At 51.7% G+C, this 27,154-nt stretch overlaps 1 protein-coding gene across 3 annotated transcripts in view; it reads right to left on the minus strand.

Annotated features, from left to right (window-relative positions):
* LOC144728557 (uncharacterized) overlaps positions 1–27,154 on the minus strand; it is a 96,331-nt gene that overhangs the window by 62,255 nt on the left and 6,922 nt on the right. For all 3 annotated transcript variants that reach the window (XM_078608069.1, XM_078608068.1, XM_078608067.1), the window contains exons 2-3: positions 12,935–13,023; positions 7,594–7,714 (exon numbers count right to left, since the gene is read on the minus strand). In XM_078608069.1, coding sequence (XP_078464195.1) covers positions 7,594–7,714; positions 12,935–12,990 — 177 coding nt within the window. In that variant the 5' untranslated portion in view covers positions 12,991–13,023. The remainder of the gene's footprint in view (positions 1–7,593; positions 7,715–12,934; positions 13,024–27,154) is intronic.

Below are 27,154 nucleotides of genomic sequence, written 5' to 3' on the forward strand. Positions count from 1 at the left end.
GAAAGTAACGGCAAAGAGAAGGGATGTGCTGGGATGGCATTCCCCCGGCGACGGACAAAGAGAAGGCACGGCTCAAGATGAGCAGCTGGAAGAAAGGCGGGGCGCCGGGCAGGAAGGGGAGGAGAAGGATTTACCGGGCCAAGATGTCAGGCAGGGTTTGATGAGAGGGTGGTGGTGATGGTGGTGACGGTGCTGGTAGTGGTGGTGGTGGTGCGAGGGGAGGCAAGAGAGGGAGGGGAGAGAAGGAAGGAGCGAGGGGAAGTGAGCTGCACGGAGGAGGAGGAGCAGCATCAGCGTCTGTTCTCACAGCGGGTGGCGATGGAGAGAGGGGAGGGACTCAGTGGGGGGTGGCCACACAGAAGTCACGTGATTTACGGGCGGCTCGAGCTGCTTTAAATACGTTATGTATACAGTTTGATTTAAAGCTTTTGTGACTGCAGGGATTCATATTCTTGGTTCTTTCGGTAAAGTCACGTAGAAGGGGAAATAATAAAATAAAATAAATATAAAACAATAAAAAATTCTCACGACGTTTCGACTGCAACACAAGCAATCGTCATGAGGTGTGAAATCCACAGCAATAAAATGTTATTGTTTTATATTTATATTATTTTATTATTTCCCTTCTACGTGACTTTACCGAAAGAACCAAGAATATTATGTATAGAGTTCCCATCATCGTCATCATCAAGAGCTATGGTCTATCTGCTACTGGATGAATGCCTCCCCCCCCCACTGTCACCGTCCTGTACTGGCACACTTTGATCGAGCTCCCACGCCTGCGCTGGGCTCCATCGCTCCGTTCTCAACGAGCATCTTCGTCTAGGGAGCGTCCGCTCCCTTTCGGCTGCAATTCTGTCACCGGTCTCGTGCGTCGGCCACCATCACCTTACGGATATCGTGCGTCCTGCGCAAGCCGTTTGACGACGACCAACACGGTGTCTCCAACTTGCACGTGTTCATCTTTCTCTCAGTGTAAATCTGAGCACGCATCTCTCCACGCTTTTAGCCTTTGTTCCATTTGACTCTTTCCAGTTCTGATGCATTGATATATATATATTTAATATTTTATTCAATTATTCCGAGGACAAAAAGCATGTGTTACAGAACCCACGTGCATGTATGACCCTTACTTCCTTGTTATAGTCATAATGGAAGCTCGAATTTGCATTTTCTTCCCCGATCCACGTGCCCCTCTGTCTTCCGGCGCAGCTCCGATGAGCACGCGTGTCTCCACGCTCCTTTGCGAGGAATAATCATCATCATTCACGTGTTTACCCAGCAAGTCCCCAATGAGCGGTGAGAATGTCTTAATGAGAAGTCTACTTGGCAGGCACCGACAAATCCTGCTTTTTTGCCAAAGCCGGAGTACCCGGAGAAAACCCACACGCATCCAGACTTATTATCCCCCTCTCCAAGCTCCCCCCCCCCTCTCAACCCCCCCCCCCCTCTCTCCACCCCCCCACTCCCTCTCTCTCAACCCCCCCTCTCATCGTGGTCATCATTGCCAGAATGACGACGATGATGATCGTAACCATGATGGCAATGATGGACCACGATGACGACGATAGTGACTCTGGTGTGACTCCGACGACAAAGCTAACGATAACGATGATGAAGACAGATACAATGACAACGATGATTATGGCAACAATGATGGCAACAATGATCATATCTTCATACGCCCCCACACTCGGGCCCTCACCTGTCAGCCCCACCTGCCCCTTCCCCCGACCCCCACCACTCCAGCGGGCACGGAGGGGGGGGGGAAGGAGCGATCGGCCGCCCGCTCGCCCAGGCACAAGCGAGGAGCTGGAATGTGGTTGTTTCGGTTTAGAATTTCAACCGAAACGGGGAGGGGAAAAAAGATTCCTGGGGCGATTGCACAGCAGGGATGGGTTTTCATCCCAACGAGCAACCCGGTTGACCCACCACAAGGTGACCCACCGACCCACCGACAGTGACCCACCGACAGAGTGACCCACCGACAGGGTGACCCACCGACAGGGTGACCCACCGACAAGGTGACCCACCCACAGGGTGACCCACCAACAAGGTGACCCACCCACCCACAGGGTGACCCACCGACAGGGCGATATCGCAATGGATTATCATTAAACCCATCTGTGTGGAACTTTGGAGCGTAACGCCTTCGTGCGTGTGCTGGGTCTTCTCCGGTTACTCCGGTTTCTTCCCACATGCAGCCAAGGACTCAGTAATGGAATTGGCCAAACATAAACTTCGGCAGGGAGAGACACTGACTTTAGCACGGTCACTTGGAAAAGGAGACTCCTTTTTGTGTTCAATGGGCTCCGGGCCTGATGTAATATTAGATCGTTGGTTGGCAAATGCATTAAATGAATACAAAAATAAATTAAGAGCAACCCAGTTCTTTCGCACCTCCGATTAGCATGGTCGGCTACGCACGGTGCGAAAGAAGTTCAACATACGTACATACATACGTACTGGCAGATGTAGTGGTTGACCACGCAGAGACAAGTACATTATTCTTTGGATCATAAGACACTCCAGAAAGTAAGGCACACCCCAACAAATGTTGGGGCCAAGCCATGAAATGCAACAATCCGGGAAAGCGTCAAGCTCGGGTGTAAAATCCAGAGCAATAAAATATAAAGGCGAAGCGGAGAGGGGGAAAAAAAAGCTTCATATCCAGAAAATACGGTAATGGTGAGAGTGGCTGCATTGTGGTGATAAAGTTGTTGACAGAACCTGGCGCCAAATAAAGTTATTCAAATCAGGTCACGCAAGTGACGGGCGGAAGTGAGCGTGGCGGGGCAAGAAAGGGGAAAAGCGGCCGCCGCCCACAGCTCTACAGGGGAAAATGTGCGGCTTGTAACACACGGAGGGTGCGGTGAACGATGGAGTTCCAACCTCCACAGCATACTTTCAGAAAAACGCGGCAGCGACGTTCACGAGGGGCAATTGTTCTTCTCGCAGGGCCTGCCATCTCTCACTCAGCGACCCAACCTCTCGCTCAACAACCCAACCGTAAACAAACTCAACTCCACAGAGGCACCAGAGCCAGCGCTGCAGAGGTTCTACGTTCAATCCAGGTCTCAACCACCGGTGGTGACACCGGGTTCTTCAGCGCAGTGAAGTGTTTATGGTCTCAACCCGGTCAAAGCAGTTCAAAATACATACATAGACTCACACAGAGATCCATGACTCACGTAGAGACACATAGACTCACACAGAGGTACATAGACTCACACAGAGATCCATAGACTCACATAGAGATCCAAAGACTCACATAGAGACCCAGACTCACAAAAAACCACTCACACAGAGATCCATAGACTCACACAGAGATCCACAGACTCACATAGAGAGATCCACAGACTCACACAGAGGCCCATTTCTTTAGAACTGCTATTTTGTGTTTTAGTTTGTTGTCCTTCCCCTGCAACTCCGATTAGCACGGTTGACTACGTACGGTGCGAAAGATGCTCAACATACATACGTAGTACATACATAGACTCACGCAGAGATCCATAGACACCAATGGCTGCCCAAAAAAAGAAAAAGAAAACCCTGTCACATTACATGTCGTTTTTCACTTCGCTAAAAGGTAAAGGCACAGCCCTGCAACTGACGGCTTGTGCTCCTTCTGGCAGAAGCGCCTCCACGAGAGGAAGCTCTAGGGAGCTCACATAAAAATTTTCACTTCACTTGGCCGAATTGTAGCTCTGAAAAGCGAACATTTTACGGTTTGACTCCCGTGCCAAACGTATCCTACAGCCGTCCAAATCGTGCGGCGGCGCGGACACCGACACTGACATAGAAAAGAAAACACAAAATATAAAACGATCGCCAAAATTTCAAATCGTGGCAGCACTTCCGGCGACACGGACGCGGCGCAGCGGACTGGAGCGTCTAAGAACCAGAATCTTTATCTTTATTTAGATGTCCGGTTCACATTCGTCGCTGTCGCCGCAGCAACTGCAGCTGACGGGTCACACGTGCACGGGCGGCGGTGTGTTTTTGGCAAAACGGACGGACGAACCGCGACCGCGTGTGTTTTGTGCTGCTGCACGACTCCCCGAAGTCTCTCCTGGGTAGTGCCGTGCACTGTAACCCGAAAACGCACCGGGGAGCTCAACGGCGGCCGTGCGGTCGTAGCTTGATCGTGAAGAGGAGGAGGGGGGGGAGCGGCAAGGGAGCATGGCACCTGCTCCCCCCCACCCCGCACGACGGAGCCGATGGCTCAAGCAGCTGCGAGCGGCTGGGCGGGCGCGGTGCGGTCGGAGGAAGAAATCAAGCGAGAGGGGTAGGGACCCAGGCACACTCACGTGGCACCCGGACTCACAGCTTACATTCACAAATGGTCGTCAATGTGACAAGCCGATGAGCATAAACAAGGCAGGCAATTAATCGCTCTCCATCCCCTCGCTGCCGCTCCACCCCTTCCCTGCGTTTCTGCAGGGAGAGATACGCAACTATTTTCCCCTGTCCGGATGTAAACGGTCAACCTCACTCGCATTTAATCCACTGAAAAGTGTTCGAGGCCCTCAAAATAATGTACGCTTGGGGGGGGGCTCCCACTGGGCCAGCAACACCGCTGCAAGGAGTAGGGGGGAGGGTCACCGCTCAATCGCTCGCCCACCTTCCCCCCCCCCACCCGCCCACTCGCCCATCCTTCCTCGTTCGTTCGCTCGCCCGCCCCGACGTTAACCTGCCGCAGGGGGGAACTTTAGGCTAAAGGCGGCGGAGGCGGCTAAGATTTATGGGGCCGCTTTAAAAGCCCTTCCCGGACGACGCTTCCCATGAAGTGCCCTTTACGACGACGGGGCCACCGGGGGGACCGTGCCGGCGGTCGGACCGGCGGGGGAAGGAATAAAACAGAAGCTGTTGTCGGTGTGGCAGTCGGTTGGAGAGAGGGAGGGAGAGAGGGCGGGCGAGCGAGCGAGTGAGCTGGTGGTGTGCCCGGGAGCAATAGGGCTGCCGTGAGGAAAAGCCGGCTGTTTTCATTATTATTTTTCTGTATTTTTTTTTATCATCTCGGTGGTGCAATCGGAGTTGTGGGGGCAGCAGCTGGGGCCGGATGTCGCGAGTTGATTTTGTTGAACCAGGTGAGAGAACTCCACATGACCAGGATGAGTCTCATGTGCAAGAGTGAGATGGAGGTCACCAAACATGACACAGAATAAAAAAGGCAACTGATATAATTTTTAAGATAACTGCGTCGGTAATTATAAAATCATGGTTGTGAAAATTGTATCAACGTTCCAGAAGGGCTGAATGGTCTGCTTACCATAATAGGCTGGTTACCGACGCAATTATCTTCAAAATGATAATGTGCCGAGGGGCATCTCCTTAATTAGAGGCTGTTTTCATGTTTCGCTACATCAGAGAAGCTGTGACATTTAGACATCACACACTCAGAGATCCAGACCCACAAAGAGACCCATAGACTCACACAAAAATTCGCTGACTCACACAAAGACCAGAGACACAAACAGAAACCCATAGATGCACATAGAAATTAATAGACTCACACAGAGTTTCATAGACTTACATATAGACATATAGACTCACATGGAGACCAACAAGCTTACAAAGGTGCCTATAGACTCAAAGCTGCCTTTGTCTACGCAATAATGAAAACTGTAGCTGTACAGCATCTTGAAATGTGGTGACATTTAGACGCAGCTATAGAAATCCAAATTGTTTTGTTCTGTGAGAGAAATAAATGTCCATCGGAAACTCACGCAGCTTGAAGTGAACCACCTCGTGTATGAGATTGGCCGAGAAAGATGAGCTTACGACATTAACTGTGGGGTCATCTTGAGTATCCTCTTATGCACGCGAGATTAAACGCTTAAATATAAATTCTTATTTTTTTTTATTGGCACTTAAAACAAAATATATTTGATATGCCCTGCAAAAAGTGTCGCATATCAACGAATCCAACACATTTGTAATTCTCAGAAAATATAAACAAATTTAAGTGACGAAGCAATCCTGGTGCAATTGGGGTTTTTTTTGGCAGGCTTTGCTGAGCAGGCCAAGCACTTCAGTTGCAAGCTTCGTTATTCGGAGCTGAAACCCAGTCCTCAGCGTTGCCGGCTCAGCCCTGGACATGGCCATTATGAACCCACCAAGTCGCCCGGTCACCCCTGGTGTCACCGAGGTGCACCCAGCTTCTCCCGATGTACTTCGTCGTTTCTTTCTTTTGCCCCACAGCTTGTTCAGCCTCGCCCGAGTCTCATGACTTTTATTCAAGAGGGTCCTGCCGAGTGGCGAGATGTTAACTACCTCGCCTGGTATACAGGAGGTTGTGAGTTCGATCCCAACCCTGATGCCTGCTGCTGTATATTTGGAGTTTGCGCGTCTCTCTTCCCCGCGGTCGCGTGGATTTTTCTCAAAGAGTTCTCCGGGTTTTCCCTCCACATTTAGAATCAACATCCACGTGTTTAGAGTATTTCATTGCTATACATTTCCACGTGATAATCCACTAAATTGCGCTATCATTTCTGGCCAGGTCGCTTCTGAAAAATATCTATATAGCTCAGTGGGCCTCACCTGGTAAAATAAATAAAGTTTAGTTTAATTTTAGAGTTCTAGCCAGGTTTACTAAATATTTGATAATTTAGGTTAAATATTCGCAGTGGGGGGGATGGGGATGATTGCGATGTAGATTCCAACCTAGATTAATTTGTAGCCTAACTTTTCTGAATTTGGACGACGACACCGGCACACAATGGCCTCCCATCGCACGTGACGCCACGGGGTCTATAACGTCCACTGCGAAGCGGACGGCGTGTGGCAGCAGCATGGCGAACGCACACACGACTGCAGTGTTAACCAGGGGCGGCCGCTGGATTTGAACCGCGAGTGAACCTCTGCGACAAGAACGCGCTGCAGGCCGCGCCACTGCCCCACAGTGCTCACGGACACGGGGGTGGGAGCGGTGGGGGGGGCACATAAACCGTCTAGATTAGAAAACACCACCAGTGCGGCGCCTCTTGTCACGTGCCACGGTCGGTAGAGCGCGCGGCTCGCAAATCCCCGTCAGGGTTCGATTCAGAGTTCTCTCTCTCCCTGAGGTCAACGTCGGGAGGTCGTCGCAGCTCCCACACCTCACCGTCGCATCCGTTCATCTGCTAAATCCTGCAGCTGCTTGACAATCGACACGTGACCTCAAGTCTCACCACCCCTTGGTCCCCAACCCTTGAGTACTGTGACCCCCTTATCCACGGGAACATTCAAGCCAAGCCAGCTCAGGGAACCTCACGGGGTACGAGTGGCTGATCACTGGCGATTTGCTGCGCGATGCCGAGCCGGGAATAAACGGTGAAATTTCGCTCGGGCGGCCAAGCAGGGCCAAGGACGGGGCCGACCGACAGGTTTCATCGCGCGCGAGATCAGTCAGTACGCCGCGAGGACACAGTGTCGCCTCGTCATTTACACGCGTGTCGTCGGCGGAACGGCTCGATATCCGCAGTGGAAAAACAACCAGGCGCGTCCTGAGCCACGCCGGTCGGGGCTTTGCCCGGCCGACGGCACAGCTCGGTTGCGCCAGTGGAAAAAAAGGTAAATAGAGTCGTGGGATTTGTGGGTGATGGAACTCACGGAAGTGCCCACGGTGTCGAGGCCGTCGCAGCTCAGCCGCTCCCGCGACGGAATCTTCCACAACGGGTGCAGCTCGCTCGCCATGTCCTCCGCCAGCCGGCTCGGAGCCCGCCTCACCCGGCTGCGCAGGGGTCACAGGAGGTCGCCCGTTGGGGAGGGGGGGGGGCAAAGGGCAACCAAGAAGTCGGTGGAAGGCAGGAGAGGACACGGGGTGTTGGGAGTTGTGTATGAGAGGTGGCAGAGGAGATAAAGACAACGTTGTCAAGAGTTTGTTGAAAAGACGAGCATCATCATCCGTTGAAAATGTCACCGTATTAATATGATCGGGTTGGATTTTCTGCCGATTGAGGTAGCAAACACGGCGGAGAAATCCGAGCGAGCCAAGTGGCCCGATCGGGCAACGACACTTCACGGACGGAAGCCAACCGCGCAGGACCGCCGCCCGACAAAGAGGGCAGAGGTCCTAATAGGAAGACGAACACCCAAAAAATGCCGAGCCGGAGATTACTTCTCACATTGACTACCTGACGCCGTATCCAGAGCGCCGCTCTTCCTCGCCATCTCATTTGTGGTGAGAGGCCACGAGACTGGAGATATCACCGGCTGCTTCTGAGCCGAGTAAACGTAACGAATCTTAGTGGGGGACAAACATAGTAACAATTATAGCCAATGCCTTTGTTTATCAAGGAAAGCCTCACTGAGTCTCAGAGAAAGTACAAGGACAACGTGGGAGTTTGCTGCACTGGCCCTCTGCCCCTCAGATGCAAATCGCTGGACAAATATTTTCCGTGTTACAAACCAGACGTTATCGTTACCCGCCACACGTCACCTTGCAAGCAGCGGCAGAAGCCTACAGCAACCGCGTTTTACGCACGCCGGTCAGCCATCCAAGTACTATCCACACTCAAACGTCCTTTATGCTTGTGCTATTAATTCAAATGACATTGTAAAGAAATTAAATTTGCTTATTTATCCAGGAAAGCCTACCACATTGGTTTTTATTTTAAGATTTTTTTTTTGTTTCCGCCAATTTCTGAGTTGTTCATACAAGTGGGGAGGACACCAAAGCACCCGGAGAAAACCCACGCCTTGCGCGAGGGGGCAACGCTCTATCCCCGTACAGATGGAAACACTCACTGTACCGCCCTCTTCCCTTTGTCAGGCCACACAGGCACGGTGTTATTGACGAGGCGTGTTGGCCTTTCGTTCAGTTGTTCAGCTTAGCATGGGATCTGTCCGGTGAGATCAGAGGCACTTTGGGTGATTGCATCATCGTAGGAATTTTGGATGAATAAAACACAGGGTTACGATCGTTATTGTTATTCATAATATCGTTTTTTTTGGGTTAGATCGCGTAAATATAAAAGTGTTGCCACCGCCCGACACAACCAGTTAGTAAGGTTTGCCACGTAAGCAGAACGTGCCAATTGGTCACTAGTATAGCACACCGGTGTGTTGGAGAGCAAATTGTAGTGCAAATCCAACACATCGGTTAGTGCTGTACTTGTAATGAATTGGCACGTTCTGTTGATTTAACAAAACTTACTAATTGACTGTGTTGGGTGGTGGCGGGTTTAACGACACATTTATATTTACGCGATCTAATCCAAAAAACCTATATTATGGATGATATTGGTCGCGAAAGCCTATGTGTTAAACGTTATTATTATCATTATTGAATTGATCACTAAAAGCATGCGATTTTGTTACCATTATTGTGTTAATCCTCCGCACATTGTTTTCCTCCCACCAGATCTGTTACTCGACCTCAAAATAAATGACAAAATTTTGTGGCGTCACAGCGTCATCATTTGTTCGCACCACTTTGAACGCCTCCGTTTTTAGGTCAGCGTTGGCGTATTTTTCTGGGCCCCGATTCAGCGTTTGATAAGATTACTCGGATGCTTACAAACCCTGCAATTTCTGGATTTGTGATATTTGCATATCTTACCCACGACCGCGTGTCCCTACCCCAACGCCATATTCTCAGAGCAAAGCCAGAAAAAAAAACCCGATAATCATGAGATACGGTCGCAAATAAACTACCATTTTAATCCACATTGCAGTGTATTGACCCACGTAGAGAACCAGAGACTCGCACAGATATCCATCTGCTTAGAAAGAGACCCATAGACACAATGTACAGACCCAAAGTCATGCAAAGATACGTAGAGTCACACAGAAAATCATACACTCACGCAGAGACCCATAAACACAACGTACAGACCCACAGACTCGCACAGAATATCAGACTAACAAAGAGATCCACAGACTCCTGTAGAGATGTACAGTATACTCAATAATAGCGACCGATAGAGACGTACAGAGCACCACAGACTCACACAGAGATCCATGAAATCACATAGAGGCCCATAGATACACATACATACCAATAGACTTAAATAAGGCAGAATAGGCACACATTGAAACCCATAGAATTACATGAAGCGCAACGACTGCCCCTCTGTATCAAATTAATAAGCCCGCTGTGTCTGGACAGTGTTTGTTATGCGGTCACATTGAGACGCTGTATAAATACAAAATATTGTACCATGTTGACTCACACCAGCGACCACTGGACTGACTTATCCCATATGCCCAGAGACAGACTCATAAAGCTACGCAGAGACGCGATGACTCCATCTGTCTATGAAATAAACACACCCACTGCTCCTGTCCACTGTCTTCAGATGCGGTCACGTTTGCACACCGTTTTATAAGTCCACACATTGCACTCCACTGTGTGTTTAATAACGTTTAGTTTCATATCGCTTCGTCGCCCGTGCAAAGTGCATCTCACAATCGCTGAGGAAGCACAGACGGTGCAGCCACGCAGGAGCCGGCGCTACCAACAATCCTCCAAGCTCTGCAGTCCTCTACATATACTAAGACCTTTTCAGCCAATTCATGTGAGTTTAACCACGTGGGAGGAAACCGGAGCACCTGGCGAAAACCGACACGTGCAAGGGGACAACGCTCTATCCCATGCAGAAGAGACAGACGATATTAGTCGGCACTTTGCTGGCCTGCCTTCTCCTGGCGAGCCAGGATTGAGCGCCTCCTCGACGCCCACCGAAAGGGAGTTTCTCAACCTTTGCACGATCCGCCAACCCTCGCTGCCTCAACAGTTGCTGGATGACAGGCCACCACCACCGCCGGGCTCAGCGTGGCTCAGAACGCGCCGACCGCTGCGCCACCACTCCCCACTCCGCAGCAGACCGCCCCCCGTCAGAAACACCATCTACCGCCTTGCGGGTGAGCCGCCTCACACTTCGTCGCTCCATCTCCGCACGATCCACCAATCCCCGGTCTTGTCGAGCGATGGGAGGGCAGAAAACCCCCCCGGGAAGGAGACACGCACAAAGGTGCGCGAGCTCGGATCTCCTCCGCACGCGCCATTCAAGATGTGGGTCAGCACAAGCTGTCGCACGACAACGGCGGCATGTCTCGTCTTATCGCACGTACGTGGGTACCGCCCCCTCTTGTCAATCCCAATTCACTGCTGGATGAGGGCCTCTCCACACCGTGTGGGTCGTGGGGGTTGTGTTGATTAGCGTCTGAGCTGCAGCACCACCAACACCACCATCACCACGTTCAATAGTGTCCCAGACAGTGTGAGTCATTGATGAATATCAAAATGTAAAAAAAATCTTCTTTGTGATTATATATATTGTGCATTTTTAAATGTATGCAATTGTTTGTTGTTGTTTTTGTTGTTGTTGTTAACGTGACAAGTCAAGAATTGTCCAAGTCTGTGTTCTCCAGTTGCCTGGGTGAAAAGTGGTGCTGATTTTTCCTTACCCAATCCTGGCCCAGCTGCTTCAATAGCTCAACAAACACCGCTGCCACCACCACCACCACTGTTACCACCATCACCGTTGCCACCATCACCATACCCCATAATTTAAGTAAATCAATTGGCTCGGGAAGGCCCGATGGCTTGGGGAGCAACATCCAAGTCAGAGACACGGAGCGAGCGACAGTGACACAGACTACGTTCGAATCCAGGTTTGAGCCAGACCATGAATCAAATGGGGTTCTCAAGAGTGTAATGTGGTGGAAGGGACGGTGGTGATGACGATGATTGATGATAGATGATTATTCTGGTGCGAGGTTACGATGATTGTGATGATGTTTAATTTGATTATGATGTTGAACCGCCAGGTAGGATGACTGACGATGATTGCGATTGACATTAAAACCAACTCACTCGCAAGCCCGCCGGCCCGCCCGCCCGCCCGTCTCGCTGCCCGCGCAACAGCACGAACGTCGCCACTCCACGATCTTTGACACCGCATCAGCGCTATCGATTACACAATTACCGCTCTTATCTCCACGCGGCCCGGCAGCCTCAAGGTCACCATTAGCGCCGGCCATTACGGATCAATGCCGGCCCCTCCCTCCACCTCCCTCTCTTCCCCAAGATCTGCGGTGAGCTCACAGAAGGGACGTTAGCGCCACGCGGCACTCGGGGAGGAGAGGGGGCGGCTCGTCACAGCGTTCCCACGGGGACCAACGCCGCAGCGGTCCATCTGTGCCGAGGTGGTTGCCCCCGGTTTCATGTTAGCGGTGGGCACCGGTGATGTTCGGCGTGTTATTTATGTAGCCCTCGGATTACATTCTTCAGACGCGATGCGTTACAAAACTGTGCTTGCGCTGATGTTGGCCGTGGCTGAAATGTCGAATGCAGTAAACCCTTTCCCCCGTTCCGAGATGTCCGCAAGTTGCAGGGTGGGTGGTCGTCGTCCCGCTCGCCGCCGAATCTCGGAACGCGCAATCGGCGGCTCGGCGTTAATTTTACGAAGAGGGGCCTAGTAGCAGCGCCGCCGTCCGTAAAGACGTTGCACTCGCCAAAGAGACCTGCAGCGACGCGATCGCACACTCGCTGAGAGCTGGCGCCAAGCTGTGCCACAGGCCCTCCCGCATGGCCTTTTACTTCTGATTCCGTTTGTAATCGGAAGAAAAACAGACCAAGTACACGTACGTCGTTGGAACGGGAAAGGGTTCAGCTGGATTCGCAGTTCAGCGAGCTAACCACCGTGCCACCGATCCCTTCGTCATTTTCATCACCGTCATCATCCCCACCATCATCGCATGTGATCAATCCGCTGCTGGCTGAAGGCCTCCCCAAGACGTCGCCATCGCCCACGGTACAACAATGTTAGCAAGTCGCTGAGCACCTGCATGAGCCGGCGACCTCTGGATCGCAGGTCCGGCGTGCGGATCGTCACGACCCGCACGCGTGCGAGCGCTTGAGCATGCGGGGGGGGGGGGGGCGCTCGTGAGCGCAATCGGCGGACTTTAATCGACCTGAGGGATCGACACACGGGTCGCTGCTCACCAGGCGGAGTCTTCGCGACTGAAGGGGAGGGACACGGCGGCCGTGCCGGCCTCCATGGCGAGACGGCGCGCTGCGGCTCACGGCGCCAGCTGCACGCGCGGAGACATACGGGCGCACAGACACACAGACGCACGGACGCACGGACGCACAGACACACAGACACACAGACACACAGACACACGGACGCACAGACACACAGACACACGGACGCACAGACACACAGACACAAGGACAGACGCGCATTAGCTCAGGTTTTCGTGCTCAAGCGACCTCCGGATATTGAGGTCACTGTCGTATTCCACCACACTGCCGCCTATTCCTTGCCAAACATGGGCACAGCTACAAAGATCAATACAAAGATAAAGGTCACCCGCACAGACATCTTGACCGTTGGGGCAGGTGCCGGTCTAGCAAGCACCTATGAAGGCCGTCACGGCGTACGAGGAAGTGGATTTGGCAGCACCACGCCCGGCCGCCTTTGTCTCCTTCAGTGCCAATGTTTACGCACGGCACCGGGGACGACTCCCATGTCTGTGTCGAACTTCTTTCGCGCCGTACGTCGCCGACCGCGCGAAACGCGGGATCAAAAATGGCACGTGATCGTGATCGTATTAGAATCACACCGATGCTCGTACTCGAATCGCCCAATGGGAGGGCCAGGACCGGGCTTCAGATAATAGCCACCGACATGAGCCTTGGCCGGGAATTGACCTCGGCTCTCCGGGGGTCGTAGTGCACGTCGACCCATGCAGAGACGCACGCAAAACACCGCACAGACGCGCGCGCACGCGCCCCCCCCCCCGTCACTCGCGCAGCAGCCGTTCCACAAACTCTGGGCGGTGGTGACGTGACAGCGGTGTGCCCGTGACAGGCTAGGTTCACGCTTAAAGCAACATACAGATAGTGATAGGTTTTCACCCTTTCAACTGGTACAAAAACTGACACCTTTATACAAGGCATCATGTTTACAATATCCACAACACAAGCAGTGAAAATGCAAAAAAAAACAACTCTGATAATGATAATGATATGCACTGTCCTTGAAGTTGATTGGTCCACACCCGAGACAGCTTTTCTTAGAGCCTAGTCTCCATTGGTGTTGGACCAGATGACGCCAAAAGGCGTACTTTTGACACCTTTATGATGCCTTGTATAAAGGTGTCAGTTTTTGTACCAGTTGAAAGGGTAAAAACCTATCACTATATTTTGCCACTGGTAAAGGGGGTCTCATAGTGTAAACAACATACAGATGTCGTGAACGCTCACTTGGATAAGGGCAGTGCGTGTAACAATCGCAAACGCACCACGTGCACACTCACACAAAGAATGTTGTTTGACAAACACACTCCCCCCCACTCTCTCAACCACGCGCCTTACAAACTGTACAGGCAAATGCCGTTCGCGAGCGCCTATTAAGGCTGGCACAGCAATGCAGCTAGTGACCCTCGCCTGATAGCCCAGCACCATGTACATCTATTATTTCAGGCTGAGTCTACCTAGAAGAGCACTAGGGCCGAACCTGAGTGATGGACATTGCAAGCACAGGGAGACAAGGGGGGCGGGAGCCGCAAGTATCGTCTCATTTGCAAGAGGACGTGCATATGAATGCTATAACAATAATTTCATTTTATAGAGCGTCATTCGTGCAATTGCATCCCACAACGCTGCACGTGAACTAGCCAATCCCTTAACACAGATAATGCAAGAACAAAACCCCACTCTTTTGAACTTCTTTCGCACCGCACGTAGCCAACCGTGCTCATCGGCTCGACAAAATGACAAAACCATTAAAGTAAAACAAGCAGAGCAATGAAGCAAATAGAAATCTGTGCAAAAACAAGCAAACAGGAACCGGGGCAAAAACAACTGCGTGCTAAGATGTCTATTTCCGCAGTTCAGCCATCATCATGATGAGCAAATGTTGTTGCCTTAATGGAGAAAAACTCAAAAAACACCATGGATTGTGTGGGTGTCTGTTAGGTCCAAACACGTTGAGTCTCGAGGTCAGATCTGAACAGATGGAGGATGTCTCTTAGTCATCATATCTCGTGGCGCTGGGGGTGTCGGCACCCCCACGACACGCACAGCGGTGGTCGCGCCACGGCAGTGATGAGCTCGCTCACAACGCACGGGTGCGAAAGTGACGCCACCGCCGGTCAGCAGAAGCCACCAACAAACACGAACACACACACACCGGGACCGCTCCTCTACCCCCCTCTCTTTCCCTCTGCTCCATTCAAACGTTGCCTTTGCGAAGACCGACCCCGCCTCTCCGCCCCTCCGGCCCCCCCGTACGTAAATTCTAAACGTTAGCACAACGGCCGCGCCGCATCCACCGCCGCTGCACCGGTCGTTGTCGGCGGCGGTGGCATAAAGGAGACCATTGTGGTCCCCTCGGCACTCACAAAGAGCGCATTGAGGAGGAGGGAGAGCGCATGCGGTGGGGAGAGCGCAGTGGGGAGAGCGCACGGTGGGGAGCGCGCACGCGGTGGGGAGGGAGCGCACGCGGTGGAGGGAGAGCGCACGGTGGAGGGAGAGCGGTGGAGGGAGAGCGCACGCGGTGGGGAGCGCGCACGCGGTGGGGAGGGAGCGCACGCGGTGGAGGGAGAGCGGTGGAGGGAGAGCGCACGCGGTGGGGAGCGCACGGTGGGATGAGCACGCGGTGGGATGAGCGCACGCGGAGCGCCGTTGGGTGTGGGCGGGGGGGTCTCACGCGGCGCTCGATGCGCATCAACTCGCTTCGTGAATAAACTGGCGCGGGGGGTGGGTACAGAACGACGAGTTACTCCCGACAAACGAACTCGGGGGGCTGACGACGAGAGACGAACCCCGACTCCGGAGTGGAGACTTGGAGAAGGGAACAGAAGCAGAGAAATGGAGCGGAAAGAGCAGCAGCAGCAGCGAGGCGACATCCCAGAGATTGGAGGACAAGGAGGGACTGGAAGAGGATGACGGGGGGGGGGGACCTTTGCCTAGGAAGTCACAGGCTGATGACAACAACAACCCCGTTGCCTCCGACCAGGGCTTCATTTCTCATTGAACCATTTCTGGGTCGCTGGTGGTTTGAATTGATGTGTGGTGAGTTTAATGCTGGTGTTGGTGAGTCTGTGTGGTCAGTTTAGTGCTGGGGTTGGAGAGTCTGTGTGGTGAGTTTAGTGATGGTGTTGGTGAGTCTGTGTGGTGAGTTTAGTGCTGGGGTTGGTGAGTCTGTGTGGTGAGTTTAGTGATGGTGTTGGCGAGTCTGCGTGGTGAGTTTAGTGATGGTGTTGGTGAGTTTGTGTGGTGTATTTCTTGTTGTGCCATGCGTTGTTTGGTTCCTGACGAAGCTCCGTAGGGCAAAACGTCGGACATCATGCCGGGCAACACATGGCATCAGCAAGCTACTGTGGAGCTCGGTTTTGCGGTTTTGTCATTTTCTGATCAAGCAAGCCACGTGTATGGCCGGACGGATGGACGGACACGGGCCAAGGTACCAGTGGTCAAGGGGCTGTCTCTGACAATTCTGATTACCGTGGGTTTCAACTTTCAAGTTTATTTTGTGCCACCAGCGTGAGAACTCGAGAGACCGGGATGAGTCTCATTTGCAAGAGTGACCCGGGACATTAGCCTGCCAGGAGGGGGCAATGATGTGTGTGTACAATCCCAATTGCGTAACTTGCGGGCAATGTTGGTATTTGCCAAATTTAGACCCTGATGCCGGCACAAACTGGCCAACTCTTGCTAATTACGTCAGGGGGATCTTGAACATCCACCGAGTGAAGCAGATGGCGTGAAGCGCAGTATTATTAATACACACCACAGTATTAACCAGGGCGGCCGATAGATTCCAACCGTGAACCTCGGCAACGAGCAACACACCCGGGCTACCGCTGTGCCGCATCACCGTCCCAGGCATGACAAGATATCCCCCTGCCCCGCTGGCAATTCTGTGTCACAAGATCAGGAACAGTGGGATCTTTGTCCATCACTCTCTCCCTCCCTCCCTCGCCCTCCAACAACAAAAACAAAACACTTCCACCAGATATCATCTTCCACTTTCCGTCAACACCTCCCCTGCATCGGCGTCACTGTGGTAAAGAGGTTTTAGAGAAGCCATGAGAAAGCCATCGTGTCTGGTGGCATCGCAAAGCAAAAAAAAACGATTCAATTATTCTCCAAAACTGGCTGCGGCTCAAAGATGGGCGCACCGCGTGAGCACGGGCGAGTACCGCAGAGATCCTGGGTTTGAATCGGGGTTGCAGCCACGTGCGACTGAACCGGGTTCTCAAGCATAGTGAGATGAGGATCTCAGCTCGGTCGCTAATGACTGCACAGAAGCACCGCCGCTTTAAATTTGTTTACGCCCTTAATTTGGATCAATTCCAGCTATGATCATTCAAACATCGGCTTGCGCTGTCACGCAGTGAACATTAACTGTCATATGCAAAGCGGGTGGGGAAACTGCTGCCCCCTCTCTACCGTGTGAGGTCACTTGAAGGGGCCTGAGAGGTAGCTCAACGATATCCACTTCCGTTGGCCGCCGTTCTCGAAGGGCTGCACTGCTCCCACGGGAGACTGACGACGCGTCGCCCGCAGCGCAAGAGAAACGGGGACACACGAACAAATCACGCAAATGTTTTCAAGGAGACAACGACCGAAAAGGATTATCGACAGTATTTCGAGTCTCAACCGAACGCACTCAACAGCGTGCCACTCGCCCACCAACGCCGCACGACCAGAGCTGCTCGCAAACAAACCACCCCCCCGAGGGTAACCGGCGACTTCACGGCTCAGGTCCACTTCACGCGCCTCCTCCACCTGGCTTGCCTCCTCCTCCGATAGACGGCGGCGTAAACTTTTAAAACGAAAATGTCAAGGAAAGAAAAAAGAGGAAGGAGTCTCGCGGCGCGATCGCGAACAACCTACTTTCACTTTGATGGTATCCGGCAGTGGAATGATATCAACGCTGCCTCGCATGCGATGGCACGCGAGAGATAATTTCTTTTAAAAACAATTTTTAAAAAAAAAATAACACGGCTCTCGAATGTTTTTTTTTTTCTCGCGATGAGTTGTTCGGCACGGTGCACTACGTTCCGCTCCACGCGCCGAGAGAGAGAGAGAGCTTCTTCAGGAAATACTTCTTCGGCTCCTGAAGAAGCCTCCGACGGGTGGAGCGGTTCGTCGGACATCGCAGAGCTGCAGAGCACCACCACGAAGAACCCCACAGATGTAAAATGTGTTTATTTTATTTTCTTACCATTTCACTGTGAAGCCGTCACCCATCAGCTTCAAAAAGATTGCAGTCAATGCAATGGGTTTAAAAGAAAAACGTGACCATCAGGCCACGGCAGCATTTGTTGAACCTTGTCAATTGTCGTCACTGTAAAACCGAGGCATTGTCTGTGACTGCACTGAACACATGGCACAGACTCAAGCTTTAGTTAAGAGGGGACTTAGCGGGCTGTACCAACTAAAGGGTTTGTACGTGTAATCCTTCCCCGGACATTTCAGAGCCAATTTAATTATTGAAAGCAATACACAACCGCGGTGCCTACATCTGAGCGTGTGACATCATGCTCAGAGACACAGCAGAAAATCCCAGTCAAGTGCTTCGCTTTTTATTTAATCAGTAACCTACTGAACGCGGTTGCAACGCGCACACCCCCCCCCCCGCCCGCCACGGCGGAATGGAACGCGCCGCGGGAGGAACCAATCTACTTTGCCGAAGGGGCCAGACTGGTGGCACAAGCGGGGGTCAAGGGTCACGACCTCATTATCATCACAATGCCGCACGCCCGGCTATTTGTCACACGGCTCTGACCAAGTGGGGTAGCTGGCCAGCCGCTCTCCCCCCACCCGCCTTGCCCCAGGGATGGATCTTGCCCCGTGAGCACCGCTTCACGGCTAAACTCGGGAGGAGCGTCCTAAAAAAATAACTTTATATCATCGCAAGAATGTCAAAATCGGGCGAGCGAACCTTGCCCTGCCTGTCGCACGACGTGACGGGAGACCCGCTCGTCCGTCCCGTCCGTATTAAAATGCTGGCCGTGGACCGTTACCACGGAAACAGGAATGTACGGAGCCTGAGAAAGGACAATCGAGAAAGTGCGAGCGAAATTTTTCAGGAATTAATTCCGCACCAGTTGAGGTGAACACTGCGAGCTTTATCCGTGGTGACATGACGTATGAATGTCAACTTCTAAATATAAATACGGTGGAGCGGTGGCGCAGCTGTTACCGGACTGCGCCACGGACGTGACGGTCCGAGGTCGATACCCAGCCACGGTTAACATCGGTGGCGAGCGATATCCGAACCAGTTCTGCGGGCCCCCACCCCGCCATTCCCAGAGCGGCTTCAATGGCAGGAGGTCACGGGGACAGCGCCAGATGTTGTGGCTCTACTGACAATGGTAGCTGTGCATAAAAAAAATGGAGTGACAAAGACACCCCCCCCCCGTAAAGCCTTCCAACACACCGTGAGTGGATGTTACGGTTAGCGAGCACCTGTTATTAACGCTAGCATGGCACACGAGGCATCGGGTGACCAACACCACCGCACCAGGTACTAATTTAAGGCCGAGTTAAGCTAGTGGAGGCCCAGGACCAGTTCAAATATTCGCCACTGTTGTTGGTCGTGAGCGGGAATCGCACTCGGGTCATCGTCGGGTTCGAGACGCAGCGCCGACCACGCCACTGCCGTGTGTCTCTTTGTCTTCTGTCGGCGTGCGGGTAAACCATGCACAGCTACCCGAGGAGGACTTGGCCGCTTATTTATCTTGTTACTTACGCTGCTCGCGATTGGTTTTGGTTACAAAAAATGTTACATTTGACAGAACCACGACGATCCCCGCTTCACTGAACTCTCCCCCACGTCTTGGGCCTGGTCTCCCCGTGTCTGGCGGGGCTACGTTCCGGGCCGCAACACTGCCGCCTTGTTGTGTTCCTGTTATTTTATGTATATATATACAGTGTTAATGTTCTTTGGTTTTTAGTGACTCACCCCGGTGCACTGGAATTCTACTTCGGAGCCATTTTTCATCTGCGCAGCTCCCCGGAGCGTGGCAGAACACCGACGGCCCGAGACGCGTTTCCTCATCCCCAGCCCCGCAGAGCGACGGAACGAACGCCGGCAGGAAACGGCACCTTTTTTTTAAAATCTACCGCTCCACCGGCACCGTCAGCTCCCGGAGCCCGCCACTCATTCGTCACCATCGTCATCATCACCATCATCGCTCCTCATCGGGGCCCGTGAGCTATGAGCGAAACCGGGTGCATGCAGAGCGGCGAGTCGGAAGCTCCCGAGATTTACGTGAAATTATTGCGGCGGGAAGGAAAAAATATACAACGACGATGATATTCCTGAAGAAGCTCCCAGCACGTGGAGTGGAACGTCGGACAACGGGCCAAACGACGGTGATCGGAGAGCAGTGGTGTCCTTTCTTTATCCAGGAAAAGCCTCCGATTAGCACAGTTGGCTATGTACGGTGCGAAAGAAGTTCGACGTATGTACATACAGAGGAGAGTGTGCGTACAATTGGATAGTTGGACAATTGCAATAAAGAAAGTTTGGATTTGTTTGGGAGGAAAGTGGAGGACCCTGAATAACCCACCAGGCGTACGAGGAGGTGGCACAGGTGGAGTCAAGAATCCATCGCTGTACTGTCATCTATTGGCCACCTTGCAGCCAAAGCCAACATTTTTCTAAGTCAAAATTTTTTCACCGATGGGTCTGTGAGCATCCTGTGGGGGGATTTGTTGAGCAGGCGGAAAAAAAAAAGCTCAAAATATTTAAAACATTTCATCTTTTGAAATGTTTTCATGGCTTGTTATTTTTGTAACATATTTTGCTTTAAAGGGGATTTCGTGGGTTGGGTGTTTTTTTTACATCTTTGTACATTTTCGCAATTTTGTTCCAATTGTGCGATGGCCACCATTGCTATTAGATGGAGAACTGTACATTCACAACTCTCGCAGAGGGCAGGCGCATCACCCCGCGTGGGAGAACGGCCCACGGAAGGAGCTATCATAGAACTACTTCCGAGCTCCCTTCCTGCGACCCCTGCCACACAGAAATGCCTGTCACACGGCGGTCAAACAAAGCGATTCAACTCCCAGAGCTGAAATTCTGCTGAGGTCATCATCGCCTCACTACCCTTGCGAACCCAGTTTTATTAGAAGCGACTAAAACATCCTGGATTCGATACTGGGCTATCGGCAGTTCCGGCTCAGCGTCTCGGACCCCTGAGCCAGCCAACAGCCATCGAGTGCCCCACACTTTGCCACACCGCACGTCACCGACCGGTGGACTATCTGCGGGGTTCCCGAATTTACACTGTTGGGTGGACAGAGGCGGCGGTGGGGGGTAGATTTGAAGAAACTTTCCCGATCGTTTCAACCGCCGCGCCGGGAGATCGAATCGAACCGGCAACCTCTCCGTATCGCAGCTGCGGTGTGAGGTACGCAGCGCCCCCCATTACTTGAGACTCGGTGAGGCTCTGACGAGGAGAATGGTGGAACCATCAGCCGCATCAGAGCACGGGCAGGCCCATCGGCACATCTCCTCCATCTATGGACAATTACAGCCGAGCCGCAGAAGTCCGACTGTGGCCATGCAACCCAAACTGTGGACCGTATAGTAAAACACTGGACTCTGCGCTCCTTTAACGGAGGAGGAGGAGGAACGGCGACACAACACAAGCTCTCTCTCTCGCTCTGCTGAAGCCCTCTCATCATGGCCAGCAGCAGCAGCAGACCTCGACGTTTGCACCACATTGCTGCCACACACAAGAAGCGCAGCAGTGAGGCTTTCCTAGTCAAATAAAGGGCATTTAGTCTGAAATAAAGGGCATTAGTAAATATTGTGGCTTTGCGCTCCAACACACCGGTGTGTTGTACCAGTCACGAATTGGCACGTTCTGTTTACGTGACAAACTTTACTAATTGGCTGTGTCGGGTGGTGGCGGGTTAAACGACACATTTATATTTGAGCGATTTAACCCAAAAAAAACTGTATTATGGATGATATTGGTCACGAAAGCCTACGTGTTAAACTGGCATTAGTCTTATCATCATCATCATTATTGTTATGAAGCAGAGGTAGGGACGGGAGTCCCCCTCGATTACTAGCAGTGACTGCCGCCCGACGAAGAGAGGAGGCGGTGCACGCCCCGGCGCTAGCAGCCGCGTCGTTGCGTACACGCGGAAGAATGCACCCAACGAGCACAAACCCCCGGCGCTGATGTAACGAGCGCCATTCCAGAAACGTGGCAGTGGCGGCGGAGTAAGTCGGCAAGCTTCAAAACAATAAAAGTATAAAACCATTACAAAACGCAGGCAAGCCAAGCGTGCAGGATGAATGTTCATGTAGGAGTTGTTCATGCAGGAGCTGTTCTTGCAAGAGCTGTTCATGCAGGAGTGAATGTTCATGGAGGAGTGAATGTTCATGGAGGAGTGAATGTTAATGCACGAGTTGCATTCGTTTGGGTTCGTGGGGGGCAGCCTCGCCTCTGGACTTATTTATTTATATGACCATTTACCCATCAAGTATTTTCTTGCTTATGCACTTACAGTATTCCCAAGATTCTGAAGGCCTCAGTAGATAAAAAAAAAATAATGTGTGGGTGCCCAAAGATGTACTAATTTCGTTGAAAAAAAAGGTCAGAAATACAGACTCGACTATGTTTGTGCCAAATTTCATCTTTCTAACCCTTCTGAAACATCATTAGAAATACATCGGTCACTCGCTAGTGACCAACTTTATATATTAGAAGATTAAAAATAGCGATGAGATCAGCTGCGGGTGTAGGAACTGGATGAATTATTGGCGAGTCGTTAAGACCTTGAAATACGCTGACGGTTTCAAGTAGGCCTTGATCCAGAAGTGGATACATCATGACCGATGATAACGATGTTGACTAAAAGCTGTTTCAAATCCGAAGTTCAAGTTTCTTTCCTTAAAGCTGGCTAGAACTCTAAAATTAAACTATGTTTATTTTACCAGGTAAGGCCCACTGAGCTATATAGCTCTGTTTCAGAAGTGACCTAACCACAAATGATAGCTCAACCAAGTGGCTTATCACAAGGAAATGTATAGCGGACAAATGCTCGAAATGCATGTCTCTAAATGTGGAGGGAAAAACAGAGGACCGGGAGAAAAATCCACGCGACCACGGAGAGAACATGCAAACTCTAAATATATCATCAGGGTCGGGATGGAACCCACAACCTCCTGTATACCAGGCGAAGTAGTTAATATCCTGCCACCTTAGCGCCCAGCTTAAGACATATAGGACAAAACGTCTCATTTGAAAGTGAACTTGGTCAAAAGTGAACTTGGAAAATACTGCCTCCATGCGGGTGCCCCAGATGTGCTTTCCTCCAGCACACACAGATAAACGGTGCCGGTCTACACGTAGCAGACAGTTGATTCAAGAGCCGGAAAGGTATTCGGTGTGTTTACAAAACATGGGGATACTGGACTCAAATGGGGCTCAAACTCTGTGTAAATTTACAACACAGCCACCGACGGGGCGGCCAGGTGGCTCGGAGGTCAGGGCGCTGAGCAGGGGACCGCTGAGCACCTGGGTTGGAATGTAGGCAAGCAAGCGCCTGCAATTAAACCGGGTTCTCAAGCGAAATAAATTCACGCAATGCCATCACGTTAAATTTGGTCGCCCATTCAATTCGACTACATTCCAGCTCCGAAAATTAAATTACCGGTTTGGCCGTTATTCGACGAACATGATCCTCTCGTATGCAAAGCGGGTGAAATGGAAGGTTCTCTCCCTCAACTCTGCGGCCCAGAGGTCACTCGAAGGGATCTCGGAGGTTGCTCGATGAGGTCTACTTCTGTGGGACGTTCTCTGAACACAAGGGTCTACGCTGCACAGCTCTGCGAGATTTTTTTGTGGAATGGATTCTTGGTCTCGTGACGCAGCGCCGATAGCACAATCGGGATTACATTGGTGGGGGGTGGTGGGTAGGGGGGGGGACGATGACGATGATGACGACGACAAGCGAGACCAACACAGCCCGACAAACAGGAACCCGCAGCGGCGTCAGCGATGGATTCAGGCCAAGTCAGCGAGCCGACCGTAAAACAAAGCGGAGGACACGATACGTGCGACGACGTTTATAAAGTGACGATGATCACATTCACCCCCTCTAGTTAAGACCAAAACGGGAGGGATTCTCCACGACTCTGGCTGTCGCCTGATGAGGCTGGTTGTAATTACCGGCGAAATGTCACAGTATTCGAATTGTAAATGTTGTGGGTTTACTCTCCAACACGTTTTGTTTACGTGACAAACCTTATTCATTGGCTGTGTCGGGTGGTGGCGGGTTAAATGACACATTTATATATTTACGCGATCTAACCCAAAATAACCTATATTATGGATGATAATGGTCGCGAAAGACCAACTACCGCCACTCGTTTAAAAAAAGTGCTCGCCGCAGCATTTGTTTTCGGCCGCGCGGACTGCGTCCGCCCCTCGAACAACGCGACACACACGGAGCGTGTTCACGGCGGACGCGGCCCCGTATATTAATCGTGTAACCTTGGAGAGAGAGATAAGTCTGCCAATGTGGCCGCTGCGGTGGTGACGTTTTACGTTCATTGGCGGAGCGCCCCGAGAGCGTGGAATACGGCTGCCCTAAAAGCTACCCTCTGCGGGAGCGGAGTAGGCGTTTCCTGCCACTATATATTTAAGACAAGGTGCTTTTGTGTCCTGTTGCCTTCATATCCTAGAGTTGTTTTATTGTTGAATGCCAGGGAGGGTACCGAGAAGCAAGGTTTTTGGGTCAACTGCGGGAAACATCTTTGTGATGACGATATTTATTTAAAGAGTGTAATCTACTTGTGTTCTATGTGTGTGTGAGACCGGGTGTCTGTGTTTGTTTGCCACCAACAGTCTTGTTACACACAATACAGGGGCAGGCGAGGAGAGAGAGGGGGTGGCGTGGGGGATTTTTGCATTTGTTTAAAGTGTGCCAAACATTCATGCAGTCATCCAGCAGTAGATTGACGAAGGGCTGCAACTTAAAGAATGTAACAGTAATCTAAAGTCAAGTCAAAGTGATGTCTGGCTTAAATGAGCATTGAGCAAGTGCTCAGTTTCCTGCCTACAGCTCTGAGCCAGTGGTGGAAATTCCTCATTCCTACGTTGAGGGTGGTGAGTGTATCGATGGGCCTACCAGTGTCGACTTCCCCACAAAGAGGTACTCATCGTTTCGATACCAGAGGGGGACGATGGGCCGAGTCAATGGCCCTCCAAACGGGATTTAAACTCGGAACCTCCTAATTGCGAGCGGCTCGCTCCACCGCCGAGTAAGTAGATACTCGGTTTGGCATTCCCTCCCGTCGTCCCTTCTCCGAAGCTCTCGCAATAAGTTGTGGGCCTTTGGGCATTTGCGCTCAGCGAGTGCGTTTAGAAATTAAAAAAATCTTAGATTTTTGCATAAAACCGCTGGCCGAGTGCGGCGCGTGGCCAGGAACGCTGCAACACCAGAAAAGTCCGAGCGAAAAACACAGCCGGTGTGGCCGTACACGTTATCACGCGGACACGCCATGCCAGACATAGGTACAGCTCGTGCCGTTTTCGTTTGAGCCGAAGACCGTTTCGGTGACGTCTGAGCGACGGCAGCGACGGCAGCGACGATACCAACGACACCGTCGGTACGGCACTCGTGACCGCTCTCCGGTGAAACCGCCGTTTAAACTAAAACCAAACTATTAACTATTTTTATTTTACCAAGTAAGGCCCTACTGAGCTGTACAGCTATTTTTCAGAAGCGACTTGGCCACAACTGAAAGCTCAACGAAATGGCTTATGATGTGGAAATGTATAGCACCAACAAATACTCTCAATGCATGCTTCTAAAACCCAGAGGACCTGGAGAAAAATCCACGCGATGCCGGTGAAAGAGACATGCCAACTTCCAAATATACAGGCGTCAGGATCGGGATCGAAACCACGACCTCCTGTAAACCAGGCGAGCGAGTCAACATCTGGCCACCGTGGCGCCACCAATGGAAACTGCTGCTCGGGGTCAAACCACAGGTGCTCGGCTATTCAGCAACCCGACCCACGGGCGGGGAAAGCTGCAGACCACGGGGCCGCTCAGCACCTGCGCGCTTCCATTCACATGCAGGTTCAAGCGGTCACGGGAGGGTCGACTGCTTACCGGCAAATATCCGGTCCCGTGTCTGGCACTGCGAGAGCGGGTTTGGGAGCGGAAAGCGGTCACACGCATCGCGTCAGTGAGGTAGAGGGGAGCCATAATGAGTTCTCGCGTTACTGCCGGATAGCGTTCATGTGTGTCTTGTAACCGCTTGTGCCCCGCAGCTGACAGGGCCTGGGTTCCATCCCCGGCTTTTTATGTGCCTTATATTTTTCCAGGAAGAGTTTGTCTGTTCTCCCTCTGTTCTGCATAGGTTTCCCCCAGGTTCTGCAGTTTCTTCCCATAGCTTACAAAACACACAATGGCATTGGGGTTGACTAAACGACCCAATGTGCCAGAAAGAGTCTTCAGACTCGGTACAGCTTTCCTGGGTAAATAATGATGAATTATAAATGTGTGGCCAGCCAAAGGTCTTTGAAAGTCACGTTCAGACCTCGGTAAGTCCCTTTAGCCATCACTTTCAGTGGGCCCTGCTCATGTAGCCAACAGCCTCATTCAATAAATCAGACTGTACAAAAAAGACAGAATGTACGAGACAGACAATACCAAAGAGACGCTACAAACGATACACAGTAACAATCGATACTCAAATTGAAACATGACCCATAAACCGGGACCATTGCATTGCCAAGGGTGAAATATCAAGCACATAAATTCAGTCATGCCCAACACTCCACTTGTTCACTGTGAAACATCCAACGCGGTGAGCCAATCGAAGGTAGAGAATAACAGTGACACGTCAAGAGGACGACCAATGTGGAGATGGAGTAATGAGATATGGTCACGTGCAAGAGTGAGATGATCAGATGGTACCAGCACTGGGCAGCGAGGGATGGTGGCGGTGTGGTGAGGCCTTCATCCAGGAGTCGATAGACAATAGTCGACGATTATGATGAGGATTCAAAATAATAATAACCATTACCCAGAACAAAAGTCTCTAAAAACTCTTTTTCAAGAGGGTCCTGCGTTGGGGACGTTTGGCCGAATCCAAAAGCAGAGCGTTCGGCAGGTGTTGAGAGAAACACAGGATAAGAACGTCATTCCGACTGTTAACAACAA

This window comes from Lampetra planeri, chromosome 29, assembly GCF_965212315.1.
Source record: "Lampetra planeri chromosome 29, kcLamPlan1.2.h2, whole genome shotgun sequence".
NCBI classification, from domain to species: domain Eukaryota; kingdom Metazoa; phylum Chordata; class Hyperoartia; order Petromyzontiformes; family Petromyzontidae; genus Lampetra; species Lampetra planeri.